Source organism: Patagioenas fasciata, chromosome 14 (genome assembly GCF_037038585.1).
Source record: "Patagioenas fasciata isolate bPatFas1 chromosome 14, bPatFas1.hap1, whole genome shotgun sequence".
In the NCBI taxonomy this organism is placed as follows: Eukaryota; Metazoa; Chordata; class Aves; order Columbiformes; family Columbidae; genus Patagioenas; species Patagioenas fasciata.
Window position 1 is genome coordinate 11,191,584 of NC_092533.1, and position 14,833 is coordinate 11,206,416.

Here is a 14,833-nt window from a genome sequence, read left to right on the forward strand (position 1 = left end):
ATTCCTCCCTTATGTCGTGCTCCAGCTGCGTTAGGGGAGCGCTTTAGTGTAAGAAGACTTTGATGGAATATTTGTCTTGCAGTTAGGACTTTCAAAGACACCATCTATACCTGTAGATGTGTGTGGGAAAACTTGAGATAGTTCACTGATTTCCAGATGAATTCTGGAAATGTGTGGTTATCCATGACAGAGGACAACTTTTCAAAGACACTGACTGCTCCCATTTCCAGCAGCATCTCTGTATTCTCAGCACGACTGCACGCGTGTGCTATTTTGGGTCACGAACGAATAAATAAGTAGCCTGAAAAAATCAGAGGCTGCTTTTCAAAGTTTTGCACGGGTATGAGCAGCCAGTGAAAAATATCATGCAATTTTCCAAAAATATCCCAGAGAAATACTGCCAGGTAGTGTTTCTGAGCTATAGAAACCCCACCAGAAAGCCAAGGGTGCAAACACATTCCACCAGTGCTGCCTGGGTAAGGCAGTGGAATTTGTGTGGCTTAACAATTCAATTTAATTACTGTCTTTTAACATGTTCAACAAGGATGAACTATCTCAGTAAGTGTCCCAGGCAGAGGGTATGAAGCAAATACTGCACATCTCCAGGGGATGGTGTGAACAGTCCCTGGGCTCCTCCACTGCCTCCCCAGCAGAGAGGGTCCCCAGGCATTGTCCCTATGGACACACATCCTTCTGCACAGAGCAAACCCTTTTGCCAGTGAAATAAGTGTAACACAGCTAAACGCAGTTATAAGTGGGGAAAGCAGCACACCAACACTCACCACAGGTACATGTCGGCTCTCACGGCCACAGTCCTGAAAGAGATTAAAGTAACAAGCATTATTTCCACTTTAATCCCTGCCGTGTAACCCACTTGCTAATGATCTGCAAACCACTAAGGGAGAGCGTGAGCTGGAGCAGGAAAATTTGTGGCTAATGCTTAAGTCATCTTTTCTCCCCAAAGCTTCCTGCACCAACTGCAAGGCCATCCTAGGATTTCAAGTAGCGCCTGGGTTGGTTAAGCTGGATCCAGGCTGTTTCGTACAAGTGTAAGGCTGTAGATTTACATGTAGGAGGGCAGTGTCTTGAACAGTAACACCCCTTTCCAGGCTTAAATAGCAGTTGATATCTTACTTGAGCAGGAAGGTTTGAAATGCTGGCTCTTCTATCAATGAGGGATAACATTCAAGAGGTAACTGCACTGAGCTGTGCATCAATATTAACAGCCACAAACTGCTCTTTTGTGCTCTCCAGACACTGAACCTGCCACGCAGTTCACAAATCCCTGTATATTTTACTGTCTTTTTACAGAAACTATAAAATATACTTAAAAAGAGAGCAAGAACAAGCTTACCTCCACCTCCTGCATGGCCTGGATGCGAACCCCACAGCGTCTCCCTCTCTCCACCAGCTCCTTCTCAAAGGCATCCATCAAGATGATGGAGCTTAGACCTGGTGTCTCTCTCCTCTCCACGTGGTCGAGGAGTATTCTGGCCTTTTCAGGTTTGTCACAAATGACTGTGGAAATGTCAGCTGGAAGAAAAGCGGGAAATCCAGCTGTTTACAGTAAATATATTTTTAATGCAATACTGGCTGCTGGCTCATAGCTAACATTGTATCAGTTCTGCTATTCACTTCAGGCTAACATCACAAATCCCAGAATATAACATGCATTTCTCTTAAAAAATTACTGCAATTTAGGTAACTTAAACAAATGCCAAAGCTGTAGTGACATTTACAATTATTTTGGGATTCAGTTCAAAATACTAAATAAAATTGCTCACCATGTGGGCTAAAAAATCTAGGAGGCAAAATATGAAGCAAGACAGGAGTGGGTGGCCCTGGAGTAATTCCCCCACCAGAGCAGCCCCATCCACAGCCACGTACAACTGGGCATATGGGACATGCAGTGGAGCCAGCGCTGACCCAGCCTGGGGACACACGCTGCCCAGAAAGTCTGAGTGACTTCGAGACACTCAATGAGTAAATTCACCTGTCTTTTGGAAAGAAGAAAACGAACCATTCTCAGCAACAAAACTGGTTTCTGAGAAGATTACAACGATTTTGTTTATACCTGTGTTGACAATGTAACGAATGGCTCCGGGACCTAAGGTGTCGTAGAGGGGAACCACAACCATGGAGTAGGTGTAGCAAGCCAGCTCAGAAATGATCCACTGCAGGAGGACATCAAAGCATGAAAGTGAGAAGGGGGCCATGGAAGCAGATTTAACACACTTGAGAACAATCTTTGAGTATAAAGTAATCTCACAAGTCAGGAACATTATTAAAACAGTGTCAAGTTGAACTTCAAATCTCACCTCCGGACGGTTTTGAGCAAAGACACCAATGAACTGCTTTGTGGATGGCTTGCAGCCCTGCTGAAGCAGCCCTGAACCCAGAGCTTCTGCTCTTTCAGCCACCTGGAATTTGCAGAGGAAAAAGATGCATTTAAAATAGAGGAATACATGCAATACTAAACTAACCAAGTCTTAGCTTAACATCCCCATCTTCTGCCAGGCTGAGCAAGAGCATGGGAGAAGGGGATTCTGTGGGGTCATCATTTCCAGCTCACCTCCTTGTAAGACAACCACTGGTAGGGCTGCTTGGGCTTCCTGAAGCCTAGGCAGGGGCCGTTTTCTGGAAGACACAAGCAGAGAGGATGGAGTTACAGGGGCAGTGCTAGGAGTTAATACGCGGTACCACACTGTGGGGATGCAGCAGAGCCCTCCCAGGGTCAATCCGTTGTTCTCAGGGTCGGCTCTTGCTCCCAAGGCAGAGCTCGCAGCAAACTGTATCCAATTAAACACACAAGTGCAGCTAACGAGAGACTGGCTGCTGGGATCTCCCCAACAGTCACATCCATCCTCCTCCCTGAGCTGCAGATGGGACAGCAGCAGTTTGCCCCAAAACAGCCTCATTAAAAGACATTTCTCCAAAGACAGCATGAGCATCAGTGTCTGGGGAGTGCTTTCATCCCAAACACCAGCTCCTGCTGCTTCCGCTGCCTTTTGAGTTAAACACTTCAGAGTGAAAACTGGGATTCTACGATTCTATGATTTTTAGCACAGCCTACTCTGGAGCAGAGTAAGACAATATGCAGCACTACATGACAGGAGGAATATTTGAAAAGTTTAATTAATTTGCTAACCATACTTACCTGCACAAGATCCATCACTCCATGCACCTACCGAGTTAGTTATTTACCCCTGTCCTGCAGGGTGGAATATTTGCAATTGCACTGAGGCTTCTGGAGGTAACAAAAATAATAATCTGACAATGAAATTGTGTTCAATGAGGCGAGATGGCGTAAGCAGCAGACACAGAAACAGCTATGATAGAATAGCTAAGAGCCATCATAGCATTTTGGAGTGGGAAATGATGTCTCACAAGCATGTGAGAGCTCTTTGATGGTACCATCTATCACGGGGTAAGGGCGATGGACTGATACACCACACTCAGCTTTCCTAAGAGCTTTTGGCAGAGTCCTTTACCCTGCGTGTTGTGGAATAAAATGTAAGCTGGCTGAGTAACTGATGAAAAGGCAGTAACGAGCAGAAATAAGTATCAGCATTTGCAATGAAGGAAGAGCTATTTTGCATTCCACAGTTCTATGCCCAACCAACCCCTTTTAATGTATTAATAAATGTTCTGGAAATGAATAATATGTGATGAGCTTTACTGATGCTGCAAAATTCAGGCTGTTGAGCAGTCTGCCAGTGGCTGCAAAAAGATCTTGTGGTACCAAGAAACTGTGCAGTAAATTTCAATGACATTAAGGGCAAAATAATGCATGTTGCAGATAATAACCCTAATTAAATCCCCATGCTCTAAAAGCGGCATCCACACCACCATGGGCAGCACAGGCTGCAGCACCACTGGGCCCCTTGCTGGCCTCCTCCTCCCTTGGCCTCCACTCCTTGGACCTCCCGCTCTCTGGATCTCACACTTTCCTGGCCTCTCACTATTTAAGCCTCCATCTCTGGGTCGCCCTTCACTTTTTTTCCACTCTATTGGCTTCCACTCCATGGGTCTCCCATTCTTTGAGATGTCCCCTTGCTGAACCTTCCACTCTGCAGTCCCCTCAATCGCTTCCATTCTCCCACACCTTTTCAGCACCTCCACTCTTTGGGCTGCTATGCTCATTTGATGTTCTACACTTTTGTGGATTCCCACTCACCTTTGGCCTTTGAGTCTGAATGGGCCTCTACATCATTTGAGCCTCCCAAACTTTTATGGGTTCCCACATTCTTTCAGGCTCTACACTCTCTGAGCTTCCCTAAGCCTTTGAGCCTCCCACACTGCCTGGGTTTCTACATCATCTGGTCCTCCACCTCTCCTAGGTCGCCTTGTCGTGGTGTTCTCACCAGAGATGCTGAATCCCCTTCTGAAGACCTCATACATGGTCCTGGCGTCATCGTAGTAGTGTGTCAGCAGCTGTGGGTTGTCCCCAATCACAGACCGGCGTGCCCCAGCCTGGCCCTGTGCAACACAACATGACACAATGTGACACAGTTATCAGCATCACCCAATGGGCAGGAGATGGGGACACCCTGAACCATAAAGCAGCACATTCCCCAAATGCTGGAGAAGACTCTGCAGCTGCGAGTGTGTTCCTCCCCCAACACCCAAAGGGACAAAAGAGGTGGGACATCCACCTCAGCAACCCAGTAACGTGGAGCACCACCTGTCCAGAGAGGAGCACTTGACCTGACTCATTGACATAGGAGATGGTTGATGTTGCCCAAGGAGATTTGAGGAGAAACTATAAATCTGTAAGTCATGGAGTGGGCATGTGCGAGGGGGAGACAGGTTGCTCTGGGCTCCATGGGCATCTTCTCAAGGACATCTAGACCAACACGAAGGACAGACTGAAGCAGAGGCCAGACTCCAGAGCCCAGTGCCAGGGCTCAGCAGGGCTGTTTTAGGGGTGGGCAAGGGGAAGCAGGCAGGGTGAGAGGGACTGAGCCAGGACTGCGCTGTGAGCCAAGAGGAAGTCTCTCTAAAGTCCCAAGCACAGGGGAAAACTGCCTTGGAAAATGTAAATTCCCCCAGCCTTTTAAAAAGTTGTTGGAATTAAATCCAATAAGGTTTTAGATGGCACATCACAGAAAGCTTTAAATTCTCATTGCACTTTCAGGTATTAATTTAAGTGGAAACAATTTTCAGAAATATTTCTGCTCTTTAAAATGGAACAGCTTCGTTAAACTTTAAAACCTTTTCCAAGCATGAAAATTGATAACTCCTGAGCCTCTAAGCGTGGATTTAGGTCTACTTTTTCTTATTATCACGGAGTTTGCAGCAGCAAACCCAGTGATGGGTACACAAGAAGTGCCAGATGATTTGACCTTAGCAGCTGGTGCCCTTAAGTGGTTTCTCCCATGCAATGGCAGCTCCTGTAATTTTTGGTCATTAATGGTTAAGCTAAACTAAGACCAAAATGTTACTGAAAATCTAAGAGAATCAATGAATGGGCTCTATTTTAGTTCTCCACTTTACAGAAAACATTGAATTAAGGAATGAGGTGATCCACGGCACAGAACATTACATGACTGAATTCAGGATGAGTTTGGGGAACCCTCAAAACAAACAAAAGCACCACCTGGCATCCCCTGCTGTCATTCCCGGCAGGCAATCCCCAGGTAAAACCCAACCTTCCTCCTGGGGTGCCCCGGCCTCACCTCCACCTCCTCCGACTGCATCCGCAGGTCGCAGGGCGGCTTCACAGCCCGGGGCCGGCTGGCGAACCAGTAAGCGACGACAGCGGCGAAGGCACCGATGCCCACCAGTGCCGTGGCCGGCAGGTTGCGGAAAAACTGGCTGAGGTCATCGAACTCGGGGAGCCGCAGGCTCCGCAGGATTTCCTGAGCCTGCATCTTCTCCACGAGCGAGATGGCAAACTCTGCAAGAGGCAGAAGGACGCGGTCAGGTCACGGGCAGCATGGGTCTCTGTGCAGCTCAGAAAGGGGAGAACACGCTTTCCCTTGTCAGCCACTGCAAACACACTGCTTTGCTGACCCGTGGGGCTGCCGGCCAACAACAGCCTTAACTTGAGAAGAACAGCATCTATGGAAAAGATATGAGAATGGAGGGAACATCCCTGCAAGGGTGAGCGGGAGCAGACAGCTCACTCCTAAAGGACAACCGAGTGCGCACGTACATGAGGCGATGCAGCTGCAGTTGTCTGTAGCAGACAAATGCTGTGACAAGCTCTGGGATCCAGCTACAACTGTACCCTCAGGGCTGTCAGGAGGTTGCTCTGCCATCCCCGAGTGGGACCAGGGCTGTGTGACAGCCACAGCCCCCAGCAGGAACAGGTAACAGGGCAGGACGGGCAGCAGGGCAGGGACAGGCAACACAGTGCCAGCTCCGGCCACAAGCCCTCAGCTCACGTGGAGCAGGGCAAAGCCCGCATGCCTCTGTGTGCTAAACAATGTGCAGACATGCTCCAAAACAGCACTTTCTGCCAGCTTTGCATTTCCAGCTTTGAGTTCCTTATTATTTACATCAGGGTAAATTATAGGTGACTTAAGCCAAGGAAAGTTTCATTTCATTACTTAAATGTTTCCTGGAAGAAACTAGAAGGGAGTGCAGAGCAGGGATAAGGGAGTGCCAGGGTATCAGGCTGGGACCAGGCCACCACAGGGTCCCCACCCTGCAGCCCCACCAGACACAATGCCTTCGGGTGCTTGACGGGGCCATGGGTGGCTCCTGGAGGGAGAAATGCCAGGGCATTCCCCGCTGGGCAGTCCCTCAGGGTGCAGTCCTGACATGGGAAATGAAAAGCTGGAGCCTTGGCTTCTGGCAGGACACAGTGAGGGTGCTGGGGATCCCCCAGCCCCTACACAGTTCCAATGGCACTGAAACTAAAAACAAAGGAAAAGCCTTTTCTCTGTCTCTGTAAAGAGGGCTGTGCATGGAGGAGACAGGCAAGTGGACAAGTTTTATGACACAGGACGGTAACACTCCCCTATCCCCAGCTCATTCCCTTTACACTTGCCAGCATCTCATTGCTGTGAGCACGGAGGGGGCGGCTCTTGCTTGTGCCAGACTCACCAGTGAGAGCTCCTCACTGGGAAAGCTGAGGGCACGCAGCTGAGGGGGTGGATTTCCAAGCAGAGCCACTGTACTTTGCCTTAATTTTCTCTTTTACATATACAGAAACACTCATTGGAGAGAGGAGCTGGGCACCTGGCTCACTGCTCCCACAGTGCGAGGTGAGGCTGTCCTCAGGGTACTTATGTTTGGGTGTTGAGTACAGAAGAAGCATTTTAAATAACTGGTATTTACAGTAATGGCCCAGTATTGACTCCCTGCCAGGGAGTCTCCAATAAGGACCAGCCCTGCAAGGGACCATCGGAGCAGACGCTGCAGAGGAGGGGTTCCAAACAGTTCAGGTTTCCCGTTAAGCCCCACAGCTCTATTTATGACTTTACCAGCAGTCAAGATCTTAAAGAAAAAGCTTTTCTACTGCAGGAGCCCAGGCTGCCCCTTTCCTCCTGCCCTCTGGCCTCGCTCCAACTTATGCAGCTCCTGAGTGATCAATGGAGGGGCTTTGCTCCCATGGGGGGGCCAGGATTCCTGCACAATGGCACCACTGACGTTACCACAAACCAGCTTTTTTCCTCCTGGGAACAGCGTCTGGGTTATGGTGAAGGTCACGACTATGCTCTCTCAGCCTTTTCCCGTATTTGTGCCAAGCGAGCTCTGGAGGCCGGCACAGGCCAGGCTGCAGGCAGGGGGACACCCCTTGCACAGAGCTCTGGAGGAGGTTTTTAAGTTTGCATGAGCAAAAATCACAGCGAACAGTTAACCTCATCCCTTGTGGGGCTACAATGTGGTGGGAGGCACCAGGGAGTGGTGGCAGTGCCACAGATCCCACATTCAGGGCCATCTCATTTGGGTGGGCTCTAGCTCAGTCACCCCTTGGGCAAGATTCTGCATCCCGGTGCCAGCCCAGTATCCCGCATCCACTGCTGCACCCCAGCATCTCACATCCACCGCTGCACCCCAGTGCCAGCCCAGCATCCCACATCCACTGCTGCACACCAGCATCCCACATCCACCGCTGCACCCAGTGCCAGCCCAGCATCCCGCATCCACTGCTGCACCCCAGCATCCCACATCCACCGCTGCATCCCAGTGCCAGCCCAGTATCCCGCATCCACTGCTGCACCCCAGCATACCACATTCACCGCTGCATCCCGGTGCCAGCCCAGTATCCCGCATCCACTGCTGCACCCCAGCATACCACATCCACCGCTGCATCCCGGTGCCAGCCCAGTATCCCGCATCCACTGCTGCACCCCAGCATCCCACATCCACTGCTGCACCCCAGCATCCCACATCCACCGCTGCATCCCAGTGCCAGCCCAGCATCCCGCATCCACTGCTGCACCCCAGCATCCCACATCCACCGCTGCAGCCCAGTGCCAACCCAGCATCCTGCACCCACTTCTGCTTCCCAAGGGCTCCTGACTGCAAACCTTCTGGGAACACAGCCAGCCCCTCCAAGAATGGTTGTGATGATCCCAGCAAACAGAACAGCATACAGATGTTGTTACCAGGCAATATCGACCCATGGAGTGATTGTCTCCTGAATTTTGAGCATTTTTCCAGAAATGTGCTTGTACAATAAAATATTAACTACATGGCTGCAATGATGTTAGGATGAACTGAGACAGAGCACCTCTCTCTCCCCTCAATATTTCGCAACATCAGGCTATTAAAAGCAGCTTGCCAAACACGCTTTTACTAGTAAACTACAAAAAGTGAGAGAGCTCAGCGAGGGAGCTATTCACTTACTCATGAATTAGCTATTTGTGCAAAAGCATTTCAGCCAGTCCCACTTAAAACTGCTCCCGGAAACACAGCCTGTCTCACCAAAGGCAGCCGCCCAATTTGCCACGGTTGCTGGTTACACTGAAATCTTGAGAATAAGTCCCTGGCCATCAGCCTGTAAGCACTGCTTTGTACCCACCTGTGCAGCCAGGCTGAAAGCAGGAAGTGTTGGATGCCAGCCCCTACATAATATGAGAATAAAACTACTTCTGTTATCATACAGATAGTGAAGAACATGGGATTACACCTTTACTGACTTTGCATCAGGTATCATTTAGGTCAGTACCTGGGATTTTGAAAAAATTTGCTCCAGAGGCATCAAAAGCGCACTTTCAATCTGCCAAAAAAAAAGTATGATGCCTTAATATAGAATTAAGAATCATTTATAATTGCTGGGAGGTATTTGGCTTGAGCAAAGTCATGTGCACTGTGCTTCCTGGGTTTGCATGAAACATATTCCCCTTATTGGGGTCATGGCAGGGACACCATGGACCATCAAGTGCCACGAACAGGGTACTCTTGGCAGCATCTGCCTCTGCAGTGTGGTAGAACATGCTGCAGCAGCCAAAGATACAGGGAAGACCTACAGGGAAACTGTTTAAATTGCACTCATTCCATCCATCCCCAGGAGAAAAACCAGAACATTCATCTCAGTCAAATGCTCATGGTATATTTATTATTTCTAACCACTTGTACCGCATTCTACTAAATTCCTACTTGGGACATAATTTCACACCGATCTGAAGTTTTTGTTGTGCAGCAGATTCTATCCCTGGAACAGGTGGTGGAATCCCTCATTCATGACCACATCAGCTGGATTAAATGCATATGACTGGAAAATAAAAATTCACTTTTCCCTACTCAAGGGAAGCTGCTGACCCTGGGGTGTCAGCACATTTCTATGGTGAACTTCGAGATTCCTGTGATAATGAAAGTCTGCAAGGATTTTTAGATACTTTATGATTCAACTGAAAAAAACCCCAACCAACCAACAACATAAAAAAAGAACAACAACAATAAAGCCAAAACACACACAAAAAAAACCTCATGTAAGTACTTCTTGTTAATGACTAATTTTAAATACACTGTAGGTCACCTCAGAGAATGGCACAGTCATGGAAATGTCAGCAATGGGAAATAGTGTCTGAAAATACACTTGAAAGCAGAAGTCCCTTAGTTTTCTGCCCAAATGCAGCGACAAGTGTGCTGGGAGCCCTGGCAGAGCTAAGAAGTGTTAGTGGTAAGGAGAAGGTTTGCAAACTCATCTGCTTATATTTTCCCACTTTCACTTATAATCTAAGTTCAATGAAGACTAAACACATACATCAAGAACCAGATCCTGCCCTCAGGAGTGAACTTACCCATTTAAGGGAAGTTCTCAGCACCTTTGAATCCTCTCATTCTACCTGAGACCTGTAACTTCAGTCACTGACACGTTTCTGATCACATTTGACTTCTGCACTACAAAGCTCAAGGGGCTTGCTTGGCTTTCGAAACTCTTAATCTTGATTTTGTATCCCAAAGGAATTAGTGATGAGCCTGTACTTGATCTGTTCGGGGCAGCAAACCCGCCCTGGGAAGGTGGCCAGGAAAGGGCCCAGGTGTGTTTGGGAGGAGCAGTGTGGGCCAGAGAGAAGAGAAACAGAGGAACACCCCAAGCCCCCAATGCCTCAGCACCCTCCCAGCCCAGGGATGCTGCTTCTCCCTCTTCTGCAGAAACAGCCCGAGGCTGCCCAGGTCACAGCCTGCTCCAAGGATGATCAGGAAAAAATAAATATTAATAATATTTTTTTAAAGAAAGCCACCATGTTGGGGCTGTGTTTCCCATCAGCAAGGCAGCATCACACCCCAGATGTCTGTCTGTCATCCCAGTCTCAGCAGCAGGACACCTTCCGCACCCCATCTCCAGCGGTCTTGCCCCATTTCAGTTACCCGCAGTGAACCCACTGTCCCGCTCCCCACGAGCGAGCAGAGCACCATGGCTGTGTGCCTGACACGTGGAAACACTGACATTTCCATTACCTCACATTACCACTGGAATTCTGAACTATTTCCATAGCAGACAAATAGAAACAAATATGCAAGGCGGGTGCAGAAGAAAGTGGTTCAGAGAAAGGAAAAGGTGCCGGTTGATTGCTGGGAGGGAACAGCCATGGGCAAGAGTCTGGAGCTGCCCGAGTTGGCTGGCACACCCAAAACTCCCCAAAACCCAGGTTTGGGGTGAAAAAGGCTTCTGCAGTCAGTGTTTGGGTAGGTAGGAGGGACACTGGGCTTTGAATCACTTACTTAACAGGCCATCATCACAGGGACAACGCTTATTTATTTATGTATTTATTTATTTTAGATACAAATGGCACTATTGCGTGATTCGGTTTTCATCTTGTCCTGCTGGAAGTGATTCTGTAACTCCAGTGCAGTCAATGGAGTTTTAGTGACAATAGCCAGTGTGGGAACAGCCTCAAACTACTGGTGTATGCATAATGCAATTAACATTTTACCCGTGCAATCACATCCTTCCTGCCATTACATCAGCACCCGGGCGCCTGCTTGGGAAGGAGAACTCCTTTTGAGATGCCTTTATCCTCCTGCCCACCGTGTATTCACAGCAGGGTAGGGAAGAGGCGGATGATTTATTTTAGGCTGGAAACTGGGCAAAATGTCTAAATACTATCCCTATAGTCAAGCACAAAACAACGCTATTTACATCTGACTTTATAGCACTAAACCAAAAGCAAATAAACAGCTTGTCGGTCTGTCTGAGTGAATCAATTATTTGAGGTGGCTGCAGACCGTTGTAGTCATTAACACTTGAAAGAATGAATCCTGCCAGCGATTGCTAACCTAAAGATATGTAAATCCTTCCAGTTTTAGGTCAGTCTGCTACTCCACAAGGTAATAGCGGCTTGCAAAACACCTCATCACAAACTAGAGACTACTGACCTTGCGGCTTTAGACATTTTGAAACTCCTGGTTGAGGAGGTTGTCAAGACCGTAGGATAAAGTGTCCTCTAGCTGAATGTTGCTCACTATACGCTAAAATGGTTATGTAACCAGTATGCAAATGTGTAACCAATTGGCTCTTTAGGTCTGCCCTGAGCACTGGTAAGATTTTGTATAGAATGGCTACTACTTTTCTTTCTGGTATGCTGGCTTTATTCCAGCACCCAGACTTGCACAACTCTGTAACAAAAAATCTCTCATCTCTGTGTGCTGCGATTTTTGCACAGCAGGTGACAGTACCCCGTTTTTTGGGACAACACCACACCTCCGAGCCCACGGACCCACAGCTGCCCCGTGGGAGCTGCAGCCAGAGGAACACCCCCGCCAGCCGGTGCTCACCATCAGCCCGTGTCCTTGGCTACGGCACCAGCTGCTCACTCATTTCACTGAGGAAATGGAATGTACAGGATCTAAGACATCTCAATCCAGAGAGGCAGATTTAGAGGGATTTTGCTCAAGTGAAACAGTAGTTTTTTTGAAAGCTCTGTTTTCTCACATCCAGCACCGCAGACCCCGGGCTTTGAGATTTGTAGTTGCGTTCCTGAAACGGGGTCGGCTGCAGAAGATTTGCACAAGGAAGCACCCAGCAAAGTTTGGCCCATTTTCCTTGACCTTCCTCTGCAGAAGAGAAGCATGCTCGTTGTACTCTGTGCACAAGGTTCAGGGGGTTCTCAGATGAGGATTCAAATAATCTTGTGACTATGTCGCCACGCACGGGTCTCCATTTACAGAGGGCAAGGGAGCATCAGAATTCACAGGGACACACAGACTGGCAGGTGTAAGCTGACTGCATCATCGGAACCCATTTTCTAATTTTAACAAAAGCTATTGCAATGATTAACGTGTTTCTGGAAACACGTGCAGAGGCTGCTGTAAGCACACAGGCAAAGGGCATTTGGGGATTCTGCATATTGTTTGCAGACTACAGTTTTTTGTTTTGGTTTGTTTTTTTCTTTGTTAGTTTTGGTTTGGTTTTTTTCTCTCTCTTGTTTAAACAACTTTTTCCCAGCTTCATGTGAGCATGCAGCGGGACAGCAGTCCTGGGAGGAGCTGCTGTCATTAGATGCTGCTCAGGTACCACTGACTTTCTCCAGCTTAGCCAAGGCAGCAGCTCTTAGGACACCACAAGCTCTGAATTCCTAATCACTGCTGTAATTAAAACCAGAGACGATACCAAGCCAGCCTCTGCCATGCACCTCTGCAAATGTTGCTTGTACAGGCACACAAGATGAGTTGGATGAACCTTCAGTTCCCAGTTTAAAGCCCATCTGGGTTGTGGTCAGGCTCTGCTGAGGGGTGGGGACACTGGCTTGTCTGGAACAGACTAATGAGCGATCTAATGAGATCCCAACCACAAAAACTGAAGTCCATCTTTGTTGTGCTTCAGCCACAAATGCAACACCCAGTTTATTCCAAACCTGCAGATTTTCTTTCATTTGTTTCAATTAAAGAGGAGAAAATACGGGAAGCTCAAGGCACTTGGCCATCTTTCTATTTTCAGCTGGTTTAAGATTAGGTCAATTTTATTCTCTGTTTTTATAGTTTTATGCTATGGTGTTTATGGAAATGGTAATGCCACACTTCATAGCAGACACACAGCTTGAACAGTGTTAAACACAGAGGGAAAATGCCATTATATAGTTATTGATCATTACAGATAGCTACTGACAACCTCACAGAGGGGGTACACTGCCAAGAGACAGGAGGCCAGACAGCCTGTGAGCCTTACAAACTGCTGGAGAGACAATACAGGTGGTGATAAACATAAAGGAGAAAATATAAGCTGCAGAAGTATCTGAAACTGAAAGAATCAGGGTGCAGAAATACAGTAAACAGCCCCAAAATGAAGCAGAAGGCCAGTGATACTTGGCTCACATGCTACTGCAGGACTCCTGTCCACTTGCAGCCTACACAGGTCATTGTGGTACGAACAGGTCGCCACAGTGACCCAAAACATGACATTTCTTGGCTGTGTCCCTGTGCCAGCAGCTCGGGCACCAGCAACGCCCAGCCCTGTCCTGTCTCACGCTTCCTCAGGTGTGCACACAGGGACCCTCTGTGCTCTGCGAGGATTCACCAGCTGTAACTACTGGGGATTCAGCAATTATTGGGATTATCGGCCAAGCTGAGGCTAATACTATTTAAAATTTTATTAAACTTTACCTGCTTTTGCTCCTGTAAACGAGATGCGTCACTATATCTCCTTTCCCCATTTAATGTCTCTCACCTTCAGTCAGATCACACTGAAGCAGTTTCCATGTCATGTATCACTGCTTTGATTTTTGGGTCAGTATATTTTTGTCAAAACCGGTTTCCATTAAAAACAAACAAACAAAAACAAACAAAAAACACCCTACCCACCAAAACCAGAACAAAAACTCTTGCAGGTACTTGATTTTACTCACTGTGAGTGAAATGACTCCCAAATGCAACAATATATAAACTACAACTACTGTGTTTTACCTAGATTCTTTGCAAAGTCAAATCATAATTGTATATTTAACTTAAGAATCAAAGTAAAGACATTAGCCTTCACTGACTATGGTTCCACTATAACTCAGTGAGTCATAACTGGGGGGAGGGCAGAAACACACCAGTTTAGAGATAAAAATTGCATTTTTAGGATTATTATGCTGGGACTCAGACAACATAAGAAGGTGTGTGAGGCGATGGATGCAGAATATGGTTTTGTGCTTGGACATCTGTTTGCATGGATAGTGAACAAGGGAGGAAAGGCACACAATGCCTGCCAGGCTGCAGCACCCCTCCAAGGAGCAGATACTGGAGAAGCACCCAGCGAGTAAGAAATGTAATAAAAGCAAGTTATTATTTTTATATTTTATTTTTACTAATGAAAAACATCCTTCTCCCTGTTCCTTTGGGAATCAGACTGGCCCAATCTGTTAAACTGGCTGTTTGCCAACAAGGCTATTAAAGAATAAGGTTTCAATGGTGCATAAGCCTCTTTATCTCAAATTGCTTTCGTGCCGACGGA

At 47.6% G+C, this 14,833-nt stretch overlaps 1 protein-coding gene across 6 annotated transcripts in view; it reads right to left on the bottom strand.

The window, feature by feature from the left end:
• Nucleotides 1-14,833, bottom strand: part of ACSL6 (acyl-CoA synthetase long chain family member 6) — a 55,444-nt gene that overhangs the window by 23,143 nt on the left and 17,468 nt on the right. For all 6 annotated transcript variants that reach the window (XM_071814769.1, XM_071814775.1, XM_071814770.1 and 3 more), the window contains exons 2-8: nt 5,679-5,899; nt 4,365-4,479; nt 2,573-2,637; nt 2,319-2,420; nt 2,075-2,174; nt 1,355-1,533; nt 783-815 (exon numbers count right to left, since the gene is read on the bottom strand). In XM_071814769.1, the coding sequence (XP_071670870.1) occupies nt 783-815; nt 1,355-1,533; nt 2,075-2,174; nt 2,319-2,420; nt 2,573-2,637; nt 4,365-4,479; nt 5,679-5,899 (815 nt within the window). The remainder of the gene's footprint in view (nt 1-782; nt 816-1,354; nt 1,534-2,074; nt 2,175-2,318; nt 2,421-2,572; nt 2,638-4,364; nt 4,480-5,678; nt 5,900-14,833) is intronic.